General features: G+C 47.2%; 1 protein-coding gene across 1 annotated transcript; it reads left to right on the top strand.

Annotated features, from left to right (window-relative positions):
• Positions 1-1,461: 1,461 nt before the first annotated feature.
• On the top strand, positions 1,462-14,977 carry Mphosph6 (M-phase phosphoprotein 6). Its single transcript, XM_028875720.2, has 5 exons — positions 1,462-1,573; positions 5,629-5,741; positions 12,143-12,233; positions 13,859-13,953; positions 14,303-14,977. The coding sequence occupies exons 1-5, from the start codon at positions 1,523-1,525 to the stop codon at positions 14,433-14,435; spliced, it is 483 nt and encodes a 160-aa protein (XP_028731553.1). The 5' UTR covers positions 1,462-1,522; the 3' UTR covers positions 14,436-14,977.
• The last annotated feature ends 233 nt before the right edge of the window (positions 14,978-15,210 follow it).

Here is a 15,210-nt window from a genome sequence, read left to right as displayed (position 1 = left end):
AAGAGGAGCATCCTGGACTAAATTTAAAGTGACCCTAGAAGTCACCCCACTCCCCACAGTAGTTTTCTTTCTTCCGCAGTACTTATTACTTTTTAACATACAGAGTGCCAGCTCCAGGAAAGGGTGGTAATGTGTTTTTAGCCACTTGGTACTCTCCAATGTCTCACTCACAGTTATGAGTAAATGTGTTTCTGTAACCACTTAACACATTATGTCTTTATTTACTCCACTGAGAAAACCTTCAGGGCTTTTAATATCCGGAATGCTTTATGAATCTCAGCTTTACCATTTCTCCAGCAGGTTGCTTAATACATGACAATGATGTGTTCCTCAGTGTTCTTACAAGGGACAGCAGCTAGCTAAAAAAAAAAAAAAAAAAAAAAAAAAAAAAAAAAAAAAAAAAAAAAATGACATCCTCTGCATGCAAACAGCTGAGATGTTATTAGGTGTCTCTCAAAGTGTGGAACCTGAGAATGGCCTGAAAAAAAAAAATGCCTTCAGGAGGTACAGTGAGCACTAAACAGGAAAGTACTAAAGCCGCTGCATTTACAATTATTTACCTTAATATAGGTCTCAAGGTTTTTTTAATTCTTAACAATTTACATTTGTTTGTTGTGAGTTGTGGGCATTTGTGGAGTCAGAGGAAAACTTCTGTCCTTCCATCATGTGGATCCCAGGGGTCAAACTCGGGCCCGAGGGTTTGGCAGCCAATGTCTTCACCCACTAAAGCATCCCAGGCCCCTTCACAAGTCCTTTGTCGCCTTTCCTTGCATACAGCCCTTGCTAGTTCCTGTTATTCTTCCTGTTTGAGAGGGGGAATCCTTCAGCCCCAGAGACGCACAGCCAACAGGTGTGTGCCTATTTACCAGTCCTCCATGGTTTTCCGGGTGGCGGTGCAACCGCGCGGCACCACTCTCAACACTGGGTTTGTGGCCACCTTTCACTCGGTAACTAGGCTAAAACGGCGACACCAGCGGCTCAGGGCTACTGGGAGTTCTAGAAAACGAGCCACATAGGGAGCCAACCAGTCGTGTTTCTAAAACTTTTAAACTCTGGCAACAACCTCACGAGCTTATCAGCAAGGATCCTACGGACAAGGCGGTTAGGGGGTCTCCGGAGTAGCGGAGGAGACCCGGAGGCCCCGCCCAGATGAGATCAGCTCCAGCGACCTCCCCTTAGTCTGCCTTCCTGAGGTAAACCCTCGGACCCTGCATCGCAGTCGCCCCCCGGAGCAGCGGGAGTTTTTAACCAAGCTTCTTAGGGAGAGACGCGCTCCCAGAGGAGCAGAAGGTTGAGAAGCTGGAGGAACCCAGGAGCTCTAGGCACGTGGGCGGGGCAAAACCAGGTGCTGGGGCGGGGCAACGCCACGGGGTGGGGCTAATCGGGGGCGGGGCAAGATTGTGGGGCGGGGCTAAAGCTGCGGCAAGTGAAGGCGACGTGGCGAGGGGCGGGGCACGCCTAGTGCGACGTCACGCTGAGCGCAGGCGCGGTGGCGCGGCTAGCCTCTGGAACTCTACCCAACATGGCGTCTGAGCGCAAGACTAAGTTATCCAAGAACCTGCTGCGCATGAAGGTGCGGGGGTCGGGGGTTGCTGGGGAGTCGGACGGGGCGGTTGAGCTCCGAGATGTTCCGCAGTGACTCGGGCCGAGGCGACGGGCAGACTGGACCCCAGATGGGCCCTGGACGGCCGCGGCCCGCGTACCCATTCATTCGCTCAACCCGCGTGCCACTGGGCACCGGGCGTGAGATTATGATTAGGCAGACTCGCCTGAGGCCCGAAACCCGATGTGGGGACCGAGCTTGCACAAACCTAAGAACCTGCAGTGTTGCCTGCGGTGATTGCTGGAGTGTCAGCGCCGCCTGGGAAGTTAGGCTTCTCGCGAGAAGGGGTCCTTTAGAAACAACGTGAGAGGAAGTCAGGTAGTGTCCTAAACTAGTCCCAGAGGGAGAAAAGAAAATCACGGACATTTCCAAGAACAAAAGGTAGCGCGGACGTCTGAAAGACAAGGAGCGTAAAACCAGTCAGGAAAAATGACTTAGTGGTCACGACATCCAAGGAATTTTGTGAGCCAGATTCAAGTTTTGCTCCCCGTTATCTCATGAGCAGTAGGAAGCTGTTAGCCTGGCAACAGTCTCATGAGTTGGTACTTTTCAAGGCTACTTTAACTATACTGTGGATAGTTAGTGAGAGAGAGGCCCAGCCCTACAACACATACACTTACAGTCAGAAAAGACCAGCTAAAAGGTCCTGTGTTCTGGATGAAGATTGTCATTGTGGTGGGAATGGAGAAAACTTTGAGGTAAAATGAGTTGTCCATCAACTTTTTTTTGGATTTTCGAGACAGGGTTTCTCTGCGTAGCTTTGCGCCTTTCCTGGAGCTCACTTGGTAGCCCAGGCTGGCCTCGAACTCACAGAGATCCGCCTGGCTCTGCCTCCCGAGTGCTGGGATTAAAGGCGTGCGCCACCACCGCCTGGCCTTTTTTTTTTTTTTTTTTTTTTTTTTTTTTTTTTTTTTTTGAATGTCCATCAACTTTTAAACAATCAGTTTTTTAAAAAGGTTTATGCTTATTTTTCTTTATGTATGCCTGTAATATACACCATGTGTGTTCAGGTGCCCATGAAGTCCAGAAGAAAGTGTTGGAGCCCCTGAAACCAGAGTTGTAAGCTGCCAGGTGTGGGTACCGGGAGGGACCTCCGCAAGAGCCAGAAGTGCCCTTAGCCGCTAAGCAGCTATCCAACCCCATGATTTTTAAATTCAAAACTGAACCAGTTTGAACCAGCAGGAGTGACTTGGGACACATTTGTATCCCAGTCAGCTGCTTAGCAAGTTTGTGGCCAGCTTGGATGAAAGTTTCAAAAAGGCAACAACCAAAAAAAAAAAACCCTAAATCAACCCAACTACAATCTGAAAAGGAGAGTGAGGTTAAAAGCAGACGAAATGAACACAAATTAAGATGGGGGAAGCTAAAACTTGAAAGTTAATACTAATAGAACATATTTACAGTCCTTCCTCTATTCAGACATTGTTCTTGTGTCATATGTAATAGACCACTTGACTCACACAGTAACATGTGAAGTAGCCATTGTCATTATCTCTGATGACCCCTGAGGTATCTGAAACAGAAGTAACAGCTAAAAAGACTGGTCATGGGGGTCCAGGGCCTTCGCTTGTAATGAGGAGTCCCTACCACCTGTCATCGAACACCCAGGTGGCACTTGACTTGAGCATCTCACTCAAGAGTATTATAAAAATGTGTTTAACACAGCTGCCCTACCTATGAAACAGTATAGTTTAGGCACACAGTCCACTGTAGAGTTTCTCTCGTTTACCCCTAGGATGATGTGACTTTCTGGGAGTGGTGGTCCATTGCCCCCACCACAGTAGAGTCTCCTGTTACATACGACTAGCACAGGAAAAGACCAGAAGTCAAAGTACTGTTTCTGACGGGTGATATCAGATCCGACCAGAAGTCAAAGTACTGTTTCTGATATCAGATCCCCACCATCTTAAAGGTAGTTCATTAAGCTAACCTTTTTAAGGTGTGGGCTGTCGGTGCTTATGGTGAGGCGCAAACTCAAACTTAAGAGAAGGGTGGCGTCTCCAAGAAAAGGAAATAAGGTATGAGTGAGTTTTACTGTATTGAGGGTCAGGAAGTACGCATTCCCTGCAGGCTTTGAATGCAGTTGAGTTGGAGGGCAGCTAGGAGGAAGTGGGACGAGGAAGGAGGGTGGGCACGCTGCCCCTGCTTTAGTTTGGGAAGTGCTTCTTTTTGTACATGAGCAAAAGTTGAGTCTTCACCAGTTTTAGCTGTTTGTAATCCTAGTGATTGCAGAGAAAGGGAGTGGACCTGGGGAGCACTGAATAGTCTCAGCTCTTGGACTAAGCCAAATGAGCGTGTGCTAAGCAGTCAGGGTGGACACTAGAGATCTGCCTGGGCTTGAAAATAATTAAAGCAGTTATTTTCCCTCACCCAAGGGAACAAGATCCAACTGGACGTGACAGGTGTGTGGGAGGGCATTACCCATGTTCTATTTGCCTTAGCAGCTATGTTGACAGAGACCTTGCTGGTGGGACAGGAGGTACTATGCACAGCTAGAGTGGTGTGTACTGGGAGAAGGCATGGAGCAGAGATGCTTAGGACAATCACAGGCAGTGTGGCTGTTCAGGTAGAGCTAATCGGGCAAGTATGAGAGCATTGAACATTTAATCCTGACTCGCTTGTTTTCAGTATTTTTTTAATTAAAAATTTTTAATTATTTTATGTGTATGGGTGCTTTGCCTACGTGTATGTCTGCACCACATGAGTGCCTAGTGCCGAAGGAAGCCAGAATAGGATGTCAGGTCCCCTTGAACTGGAGTTACAGAGGGTTGTGAGCAATGTAGGTGTTAGGAGTCGAACCTGTCTCCCCGGGAAGAGCAGCCAGTGCTCTGAACCACTGCACCATCTTTTCTGTCCTTTTTTATTACATGTATTTCTTTTGTGTGTGCCATGGCACATGTGGACAGCTTACCAGTATTGTTTCTCCTTCTACCAAGTGGGTCCTGAGAATCAACTCAGGTTGTAAGCTTTGGCAACAAGTGCCTTTAGCCAATAAGCCATCTTTCCAGGCCCGCCAGTATTGAATTCTCTGGCTGGGGCATCTATTTAGGATGGAGATACTTCTGGTGGGAGAAAAGGATGTGGGTAGAAGGTTTGCCGGGGTGGTGGTTTGGATAGATATGGTTCTTTTCTGGACCTTAGGACAGGGCTTGGTGTGCTTTGTAAAGGGCAAGATAGTAAATAGTCTAGGCTTGTAGGCCAGTCAGGACCCATAGCACTACTGAGCTCTGGACCCTCAGTTTTGAGTGAGGTGAGTGAAATTGCTAGTTTTAGAGTGTGTCCTGAGATGCTGTAGAATCAAAATTGAACTTCTTTCTAAACCTCAATGTAGCCATGAGTTTTCTCAGATCCTGCCCTGCCCCGTGGTCCCTCAGCCACTTAATAAAATAATCATTCAGAGGTTTAATATTATTCACAAACTGTATTGCCTGTGGCAGGCTTCTTGCTAGCTTATTCTTTTATTTTAAATTAACCCATTTCTATTAATCTATGTTTTGCCATGTAGCTGTGGCGTTACTGGTCTTTTGGCATCTTGCTTCTCCTTGAGTGGTGGCTAGGCATCTGTCTCTCCTCTCCTTTCTTCTCTCTCTATATCTGCTTGGATTTCCCACCCGCCTCTAAGCTGCCTTGCCATAGGCCAATTCAGCTTTATTTATCAACCAGTCAGAGCAACACATATTCACAGAATACAGAAAGAAATCCCATTGCACCTCAATGTACTTTCTTCACAGCCATAGTGTGTTCCATCCCCTCTATCCAGTGTGGATTATGTGTGACTATCTGTGTTCCTTAAAGTTTCTGCTCAGGAGAAATGGGAGATAGAGAGAGGGCAGTTAGGATTACACCAAGAATGTAAGGAGCAACATGGGCACCTGTACTTTGAACCACAAGGGAGTCTGGAAAGCAGAAACATCCAGGTTCATTGGTATTCAGAGGACTGTTGCTGAACTTGTCTGCCGGGTGGCCTGTGTACCCACGGTGCAGATGAGCAGGGTGCTGATGCTGACTTGGTTTTGTTTTGATAGTTCATGCAAAGGGGCCTGGACTCAGAAACCAAGAAACAGCTGGAGGAGGAGGAAAAGAAGATGATCAGCGATGAGCACTGGTACCTGGATCTGCCAGAGTTCAAGGAGAAAGAGTAGGTTTGTTGGGGTGTGTAACCACGGGTCGGGAAGCCCTGTGGAGCTGACTCATCCTTCTAGTGCAGCGCTTTCTTTCTATTCTTCTAAAAAACGGTTAACCTATCTGTTCCACGTGGACCCAAAGGCCCCAAGGTGGGTTATACTTTAGGCCTCCCCAGCTCTGTTTCTGTAACAGTCCTTTGGCAGATCCGGGATGTTTGTTTGTACCAGTACTACACTGAATGCTGTTCATGTCACAAACATTGCTACATTGGTAGTCTGTCCTAAGCTAAGCCTGCCCTATTGCCTTAGTTAATATTACTCACGGAAACCCAAGAGTACCCAGCATCATGTGTTCGCTTTGCTGTTGAGGAACTGGAGCTTAAGAGGGTTGTTTGCCCAGAGCCATCTGCCCGGTGGGAAGGCAGCTGGGTAATACCTGAGGCGGTTTTTCTCTCACTTCCAAGTCTGACTAAGGCTTGTAAAAGTCTTGAGTCGGAGAGTGGTAGATCACCTCATCTATTTGTCTAAATCCTGGAAGTTGTGTGGCATTGTTGCTTGTTCATTTTCTTACCTCAGCATGGTTTATTATAAAATAATAATAAAATATAAAATATTTTTGTCGAATATAAGACGTTTTGCTGAACGTCTTACCTACAGTTACAGGTACATATACGTCTTTCCTTTTTCCCTGTTAATATGCTGTTTGGTAGCTGTGTTCTTCTTTTTTACTTTTCTGACTTTCTCTAGTCCTTTGGGACTGTGACTATTCTCCTGGGAAGAGAAAATCCAGATTCCCCAGAGTGAAGAGGAGTGACTTTTCTACTCTGTGTGCTTCTTACAGGCCCACAGTATTGATCAAGACGAAGAAGATTTTTCTCTCCAGAGATAATATACATGGGAGTGGTTAAGCAGGGGAGGTGGGAGAAGTAGCATAAAGGGACCTGGAGATGAGGGGCCTGGGGACAGTGTGAGCAGGAGTGTGCAGGGGCACTAGCACAGAGGAGGAGCCTGGGGACAGTGTGAGCAGGAGTGTGCAGGGGACAGTGTGAGCAGGAGTGTGCAGGGGCACTAGCACAGAGGAGGAGCCTGGGGACAGTGTGAGCAGGAGTGTGCAGAGGCACTAGCACAGAGGAGGGGCCTGGGGACAGTGTGAGCAGGAGTGTGCAGGGGCACTAGCACAGGTGAGGAGCCTGGGGACAGTGTGAACAGGAGTGTGCAGGGGCACTAGCACACAGGAGGAGCCTGGGGACAGTGTGAGCATGAGTGTGCAGGGTCACTAGCACAGAGGAGGAGCCTGGGGACAGTGTGAGCATGAGTGTGCAGGGGCACTAGCACACAGGAGGAGCCTGGGGACAGTGTGAGCATGAGTGTGCAGGGGCACTAGCACACAGGAGTGGCCTGGGGACAGTGTGAGCATGAGTGTGCAGGAGCACTAGCACAGGTGAGGAGCCTGGGGACAGTCTGAGCATGAGTGTGCAGGGTCACTAGCACACAGGAGGATCCTGGGGACAGTGTGAGCAGGAGTGTGCAGGGGCACTAGCACAGGTGAGGAGCCTGGGGACAGTGTGAGCAGGAGTGTGCAGAGAGCACAAGCACAGGTGAGCCTAGGGACAGTGTGAGCAGGAGTGTGCAGGGGCACTAGCACAGAGGAGGAGCCTGGGGACAGTGTGAGCAGGAGTGTGCAGAGGCACTAGCACAGAGGAGGGGCCTGGGGACAGTGTGAGCAGGAGTGTGCAGGGGCACTAGCACAGGTGAGGAGCCTGGGGACAGTGTGAACAGGAGTGTGCAGGGGCACTAGCACACAGGAGGAGCCTGGGGACAGTGTGAGCATGAGTGTGCAGGGTCACTAGCACAGAGGAGGAGCCTGGGGACAGTGTGAGCATGAGTGTGCAGGGGCACTAGCACACAGGAGGAGCCTGGGGACAGTGTGAGCATGAGTGTGCAGGGGCACTAGCACACAGGAGTGGCCTGGGGACAGTGTGAGCATGAGTGTGCAGGAGCACTAGCACAGGTGAGGAGCCTGGGGACAGTCTGAGCATGAGTGTGCAGGGTCACTAGCACACAGGAGGATCCTGGGGACAGTGTGAGCAGGAGTGTGCAGGGGCACTAGCACAGGTGAGGAGCCTGGGGACAGTGTGAGCAGGAGTGTGCAGAGAGCACAAGCACAGGTGAGCCTAGGGACAGTGTGAGCAGGAGTGTGCAGGGGCACTAGCACAGAAGAGGAGCAGTCATTTAATTTTGTGTGTTGGTTGAGTTTGCACAAAGTCTTCCAGGTGTTTATCAAAGGTAGGACAGTTCCGCCTCATTTGGGATATTTATTTTTTTTTCTAATACAACATACTGTTCTCAGAAAATAACTTGGATTTCCTTTACTGGGAAAATAAGACATAAATAACTTTTCACCATTTTATTGCCATGGCGTGGAGAGAGGCTGAGGTGAGAGTGTGGTGTAGGAGCTGATTCTCTGCTGGAGGGCACAGGCAGCCCAGGGGAGCCCAGATCTCTAGTTCCATTTCCTTTCCTTGCATTATTTGATGGGTTAGCATCACCCATGCTGAGTAGAAGTGATGAGAGCAGATGTCTCAGGCAAGCGCTGGCTTGTCCATTCCAGGTATGGCCTGCAGTGGGTTTTGGTCGATGCCCCTCATCAGCAGGGTTAGTTTCTTTTCTCCTTGTTAGCTAAGGGCAAGTTATATTTTTGCTTTTTAGTAAGAAAATTACATGATTATTGTTTTCTGTTAAAATGTCAGGCATTACATTAATTTCTGAATATGAAAGCCATTGTTTTTTGGGGTTTTTTTTATGTTAGGAGAGAAGGAAGTCTTGCTGTGTTGGTCTTGAACTCCCGGTCCTCCTGCCTGGGCTCCCTGAGTGCTGGGATTATAGACATGTGCCAGTGTGCCTGGCTCAGAATACAGCCCACTTAGTCATATTTGTCTAGTTCAGTTCCATAATTTTTATTAATAGTTGTGGCTACATTCATAAAAATATAATCTGTACATTGTTTATAATGTCTTTGATTTGGGCCATAGGTCAGTTGCTAAGTATTCATACCTCCTTTCTTTGCCCAGTTTGTATAAAATTGATAATAATTCATTGTTTCTTCTGGAATGCTGATCATGTTTCACCAGTGAAGTGATCTGGGATCTGAAGAATTCTTATCCAGATGATTCTCAGTAAGGAATTCAGATCTGTTTTCTTTAATAGATGAGGACTGTACTGTCTTTAAAGCAGGGTCTTACTCTGCAGCCCGTGCTGGTCTCACATTCCGCCCTCCTGCTCCAGCCTCCAGGCACTAGAGCCGTGGTGTTCTCGTCATGCCCATGGCAGCTGCCTTCTTCACATAGTTTTTTTCTTGATTGTAGAATTCATATCTGGTACTTTCTTGCAGTTTCCACTTAAAATTCAGGTTTCTTGATTGTTTCTTTGGTATTCATATTTTCATTGAAATTCTCAGGCATGTTTATAATACACTTATAATTATTAAACTACTTTTGAACTAATTCTATCATCTCTGTTGATTTTCCATCAGTGAGGACTGTTTTCCTGCTTCCTTGTGTGTCTAGTGAGTTGTGTGTGAGGGTGAACATTGCTGATTCTGAGTTTAGTTTTTATTAATAAAGTGTTGACTTTTGTTCCATTAGACAATTGAGTGGTATGCCTGTAAGCTTACTGTTTGTTACAGTGAGTTTTTTCGTCTTTGCTCTGGCTAAATTCGCCATCTCCTCGTTTGGGCTTTCTTGCTAGGTATCATAGGGACTGATCTCTTCTCTGACTAGACAGAACTCAAGCATCTCTCTGTTCTGTGCATGTTGTAGTGCTTGTTCAATGTATATGGCAGGACACACTTTATATCCCAGATATGGTAGGCTAGAAAATGCCCCTGCCCCAAATAATAAATACCCAGGTGTATCTATAGTTCCTGGTCCTGCCTGGCCCACGGTCAGGACAAATCTCTTTCACCTGCCAGTCCCACAGCCGCTCAGACCCAACCAAGTAAACATACAGAGACTTACATTATTTACAAACTGTATGGCCATGGCAGGCTTCTTGCTAGCTGTTCTTATATCTTAAATTAACCCATTTCGATTAGTCTATAAGTTGCCATGTGGTTCATGGCTTTCCGGTACCTTACATGTTGCTACTCATGGCAGCGACTGGCCGCATCTCTCTGCCTCAGCCTTCCTGTTCCCAGAGTTCTCTTCTCTCCTTGTCCCGTTTATACTTCCTGCCTGGTTACTGGCCAATCAGTGTTTTATTTATTAACCAATCAGAGCAACACATTTAACATACAGAACATCCCAAAGCACCCAGGGCTTCATCTCTGGAACGTGTAACCTGTGGCAAAAATGACTTGCTGCTGTGATTAAGTTAAGGATCTTTAGGTACGAGATTATTCTGGATTATTTGGGTAAATTCTAAATAAAAATTGTGTTTTCTGGCATGCTAGTCTGGTTTTCATTGCTGTAGTGAAGTGCCTGAGGCTGGGTGGCCTAAGGAGGAGAGAGTGTTATTTAGCTCACAGTTCTGGAGCATCAAGGGCATGACATTGGAATCAGCTCAGCTCTGTCAAGAGCCTGGTGTGGAAGGAGTTTGTGAGTTGGGTGGCAACTTGAGTCAGGAAGCTAGGGACACGGGTGAGGCTCAGGCTTTTTTGTTCTTCCCTGAATGCAGTGTCCCTGGTGACTTCCCATAGGCCCCATGTCTTAAAGGCTCCATCACCCTCACATGGCCTCACTAGAGACCAAGCCTCCACCACATGGACCCTGGGAGGACCTACCGTAACACCTTGTAAGAGACCCAGAAGTAAGAAGTCTTTGACCACAGAGGCAAAGGTTGGAGTGCTGTGTTCCCCGGCAAGTAATCCTGGCTACATCACCAGCTGGAACAAGAGAGGATTGTCTCTGGGGGGTGACAGTCCTGCTCCAGCCTTGGTTTGCACTTGTCTCCAGAGTGATCTGGTGTCAGTCACAGGATTTATGCTGTGAGAACCTAAGTTTACAGCAGCTTAAGGTAATCACTACAGGGGCCACAGAACGCTGTTCCCCAGAGCACTGTCCTCCCAGGAGCACTTCTTCATTAGCTGTGGACTTACTATTCAGGCAGAGAGTCACAGAGACCTCACAGCAGGCCAGCTTCCAGTGTGTCTCTCAGTCGTCCTGACCCACATATTCCAGCCACCTCTATGGTCCTGAACTGGGGTTTGCCTCTCCAGTTCAGCAAGGCCGGCCTCGGTTCTCTGTGGTCCTGAACTGGGGTTTGCCTCTCCAGTTCAGCAAGGCCGGCCTCTGTTCTCTGTGGTCCTGAACTGGGGTTTGCCTCTCCAGTTCAGCAAGGCCAGCCTCTGTTCTCCTGCTCCCAATGGTGAACTTGCTTCCCTTGGCATTTCTTCACAGTTGTCACAGCCCCATGCTTTCAGTAGTTCACTGTGGAAACACTTGTGTTCAGTTTTGTCTTGTTGGCTGTCATAGTGCTAATTGAGTGAGGTTCTTCCCTCTGTGGCCTGGAATGGGAGGACGTGTGTTTTTGCTCCCCCATCCCCACCCCACCTCTGTGGTGTAATGTTTTCTTTTCTGGCACCATGTCTGTACCAGGATGTCCACAAGGGCAGAGGTTCTTCCTAGCTGCTCCCCAGCCCCTGGACACACCTGTGTGTGTTTATGAGCATGGGGGGGCGGGCGCGGGATTGCTTTTGATGAGAAGCAGAGCAGGACCCCATGAAGGAGTCCAAGGCTAGGCCTGTGCTGGCTTGCTGGAGAATGTGCTCACCTTGGATTTGGGTCTTGAACCTGTGACTAAAGAATCACTTAGAGACACTTAGGTCTGTTCCTGGAGCAGTTGTGCCCATAATGTCTGTGCTTTTACTTGCCATGCCCTCAGCGGCTGGAGTTTGTTCTGAAGCATCATTTCCAGTCCTGCTGGTCCAGCTTTCAAGCTCCCTCTCTGCTGAAACATAAGGCATCAAGGCCAGTCTTCAGTCTTTGGTGTTAATAGCCACGAGCTCCACCCACTCACGCCTTCTGAGAGCTGCCCAGGCCAAATGTTTCCTGCCTGCCCTGTGTTTTCATTGGCCTCCTCTCCTGAATGTTTAGTGAGCACTTGGGGTTGTACAAGAATCAGGTATTTTGCTTCTGATTTGGAAAGTTCAAATTTATCAAGAATTCTTGAGGTCTTTGTGTGATGTCATCACAGAGAGGTTGGAGGAAGCCCTGCCCGAGCCCAGGGCTCTCATCTCCCAGTGCCTTTGTTGGCTGGCTGGATCACCTTTTACTTCTAACTCTGGTTAGACATCTCACTGTGCCCTTGCTTGCACCTTCTGAGACCCAGAAGATGGATTTCCATGCAGGCTTGACCTCGCTTCTCTGTTTGGTTGTAAGCAAATGCACTGTTAATACGGGTTTCTTATCCTACTCAGGAGTTTCATCATTGAAGAGCAGAGCTTCTCACTATGTGAAGATCTTCTCTATGGAAGGATGTCGTTCAGAGGATTTAATCCTGAAGTTGAGGTATTAAATATAATTGCTTCAAATTTAAAAATTTTTTACAATTGAATTTTTTTCCTGCCAATAATTGAGCTTCGGTCTCTCCCCACCAGGTACCATTTCTCCTCATTATATGAAAAATAACAAGTCTTGAAATATTGCCACAGCTATTTAAAGAAATTGCAGCGTGGCAGTCTGGTTTTATGGAAGAATTGAGTGGGTAATTTAATATAGCGGTGTGCGGTCCCTGATGCTGCCACTGCGTTAGCTTCAGCTCAGCCTTTTACAGGAATGTCAAGACTGTTCATACGAGGCTGTTAGGAGAAGTTATTTTCCAGCATCTGTAAATGTCTATTTCTTAATGGAAAAATGCTGCTTAAAAATGGTATCATTTGACTTAGTAATGGACAGGTTTTAATCCAAGCTGTTAAATAGATTGGTTGGTTTTTGTTGTTGTTGTTTTAGTGAATCCCTTGTAAAAAGTCTGTTTGAGAAATGAATGTTCACCTTGTGACTGGACTATTGGTTAAATCTCCTGCCTCGGCAAAGCAGGCCTTTCCTTTGTCGCATTTACAAGAACTCGGATGCTGTGTTGAGAGCCCTCCTCTGGACTGGTCCACGCAGATGGTGGTGTAACCTTCTGCCCCTTTAGCCGTGGTTCTTCAGTCTGGGCGGGTACCCTGGGGCTAGGTTATGTGCTGGCTGTCCTGACATGAAAGGGTGATCGAGGCTACCCCCAAACCTCTGGCCCCCACCCTCTAAGTGCTAGTAGCACACATGCTTCCTTCAACTCAGCTGTGGTGACCCAAAGTGTCTCTGGCCATTGTCCTCTGCCCCCTGGTGGGTAAAACGACCCCAGATGAGAATCACTTTTCTGAATGCCTCTGAAAAACCACAGTCACCTAAGCCCACACTGAAGTTGATATAAACATTGGAGAGTTGGGTGGTATTTTTGTAGAGGAAATATATGTGGAATGTACATTATAATCAAAGTGTTAGAGTTCACACTAACCCTGTTTGGGTGTAGTACCCCTCTTCTCTGCCCCAGCCTCCTTCATGCTTTAATTGTGAGGCAAAAGAAAAGAAACATTTGGGGTTTAAGAATATGTTGTTCAAAGAGTGGGGTTTACGTGGGCAAGTCCCCCAAAGTGCCTCCTCAGTGGGAAAGTTGAGGTGTAACACCTCAGAAAATGGCCGGTCACTGGGCTCGCCAGGAAGTGAGTCAGCCCCTCATCTCTCAGCAAAGGTTTTTATTTGTCCTGTAAGTGTTCCTCGGCCTCCCTTTGTAATAAGGAAACCACAGTTAGGAAAGAGTAGGGGAGTGTGAGAGGGAGATGAGGAGGAGTGTCAGGGACATCATGAGATGCACTGTCCTCCCTGAAGTGGGGGCCTCTGCTTTTTCACCAGTTCTTCCCCTCGCACTGTTAGCCTTGTGCCCCTTTAATGGGAGTGACAGGAAGGGGTGTGACCTAAATGACACTCACCTGACGCTGACCCAGCTGTTCTTAGGCTCCCAGTGGGTGCAGTTGGCAGCTGTGACGTGAAGTTCTGCATAGTCTCACAAGGGGTTCTGTGACTAAGTTTCTGTCAGAAGACAACCCTGACAGCAGCCCTCCCGGATGGCCAGCCCTGGTGTATTTATTTTTCAGAAATTAATGCTTCAGATGAATTCTAAGAACAAAGCCGCGGCAGAAGAAGAGGAGACAGTGGAGGTGGATGTGTCGGATGAAGAGATGGCGAGGAGGTAATGTCTCTAGGAGCTGTTGGAGACCCGGTGCTCTGACAACATGGTCTGTGGAGCTTTACACCTGGTGCGGGGCGGGGTGGGGGGGCCACACTGCCTGCTCCTTGCTGGGCACACTGGCCAGGAGGGCTCCGTTCCAGCAAGTGTACTCAGTTTGTCTGGGGGATGCAGAAACAAAACCAGCCGAGAATTTAATCATCCTTAGCCAGCTGTGTGGATTTTTAAATCACGCAATCTCTTTTTTATCATAAATTTTGTTTTCTTATTGTGTTTGGCTTGGTGTTTTCAGCATGCCTTGATTCCTACTTTTTTATTTGAAATTAAATTTGTGCTGTTATCATCCTAACAGATATGAGACTTTGGTGGGAACAATTGGAAAAAAGTTTGCCAAGAAGAGGGACCGAGCCAATTACGAAGAAGATGAAAATGGAAATATAAAACCCATTAAAACAAAGAAGATGTTCTTAAAGCCCCAAGATTAAAATGGATGCCTTGGATACAGCAAATGCCTGTGAGCACAGGGGGTTTGACGTCCTCCCCGTGGCGTCTGTAGTGGTTAATGCTCCAGTGTTACCTGTAAGGAGTGTGCTGTTCTTGAGACAGATGAGTAGTGGATGTTATACATCCTTTCAATGGCATTCTTCAGGGTCTTCAAATGTGTGGGCACATGCCACTATTTGACCTGATTTTGATCTGTGTGTATGTACACAAGACAGGACACATGAACAGCTCCCTAGTCACTGTCCTGGAATGACTGTTGTAACCTAATTATTGCCACTGTTTCAACTACCCTTATATTTATAGCTTACTTTTTTAATCATGTCAAGCCAATTCATACATTCACTTTGGAATCAGATATTTGAGAACTTCCCAGAAGTGATTCACCAGGAGCAGACATGTCTCTCCAACTTGAAATGTCTATGTGCTGCTGGGTCTTCTCATCTGCAGAGGTGTGGTTTTTGATTATTTAAAGCAGTCAATTGGGTCGTTTTTCTAATCTGTAATAAACATCTGTTTTTGTATACCTTTCTGGTTTTTTTACACTTTGAAACAATTTTAGTCTTACTTAGTGATACAACCTTATGCAAATAATAACTTATAAGGACTAGCCATTAATTAAGACTATACTGATATGTAAGATTGAAACACAAAAGGTTTCCTTGTGTCAGTCAGGAACAGTTACCAGTTTCTTAGGGTACAGCTTGATAGAATTGAGCACTGACTAGACCCCATTCTAAGTACATCAGCACATGGAAT

This window comes from Peromyscus leucopus, chromosome 5, assembly GCF_004664715.2.
Source record: "Peromyscus leucopus breed LL Stock chromosome 5, UCI_PerLeu_2.1, whole genome shotgun sequence".
NCBI lineage: Eukaryota > Metazoa > Chordata > Mammalia > Rodentia > Cricetidae > Peromyscus > Peromyscus leucopus.
The sequence above is the reverse complement of the archived record's forward strand: the minus strand, read 5'-3'. Positions and strand labels throughout refer to the sequence as shown.

Excerpts from the sequence above, each read along its gene's own strand:
- Mphosph6 (XM_028875720.2), top strand. The coding sequence starts at position 1,523 with ATGGCGTCTGAGCGCAAGACTAAGTTATCCAAGAACCTGCTGCGCATG. Across the intron at positions 1,574-5,628 it reads AGAACCTGCTGCGCATGAAG|TTCATGCAAAGGGGCCTGGA; the intron begins GTGCGGGGGTCG and ends TTGTTTTGATAG. Across the intron at positions 5,742-12,142 it reads CCAGAGTTCAAGGAGAAAGA|GAGTTTCATCATTGAAGAGC; the intron begins GTAGGTTTGTTG and ends TATCCTACTCAG.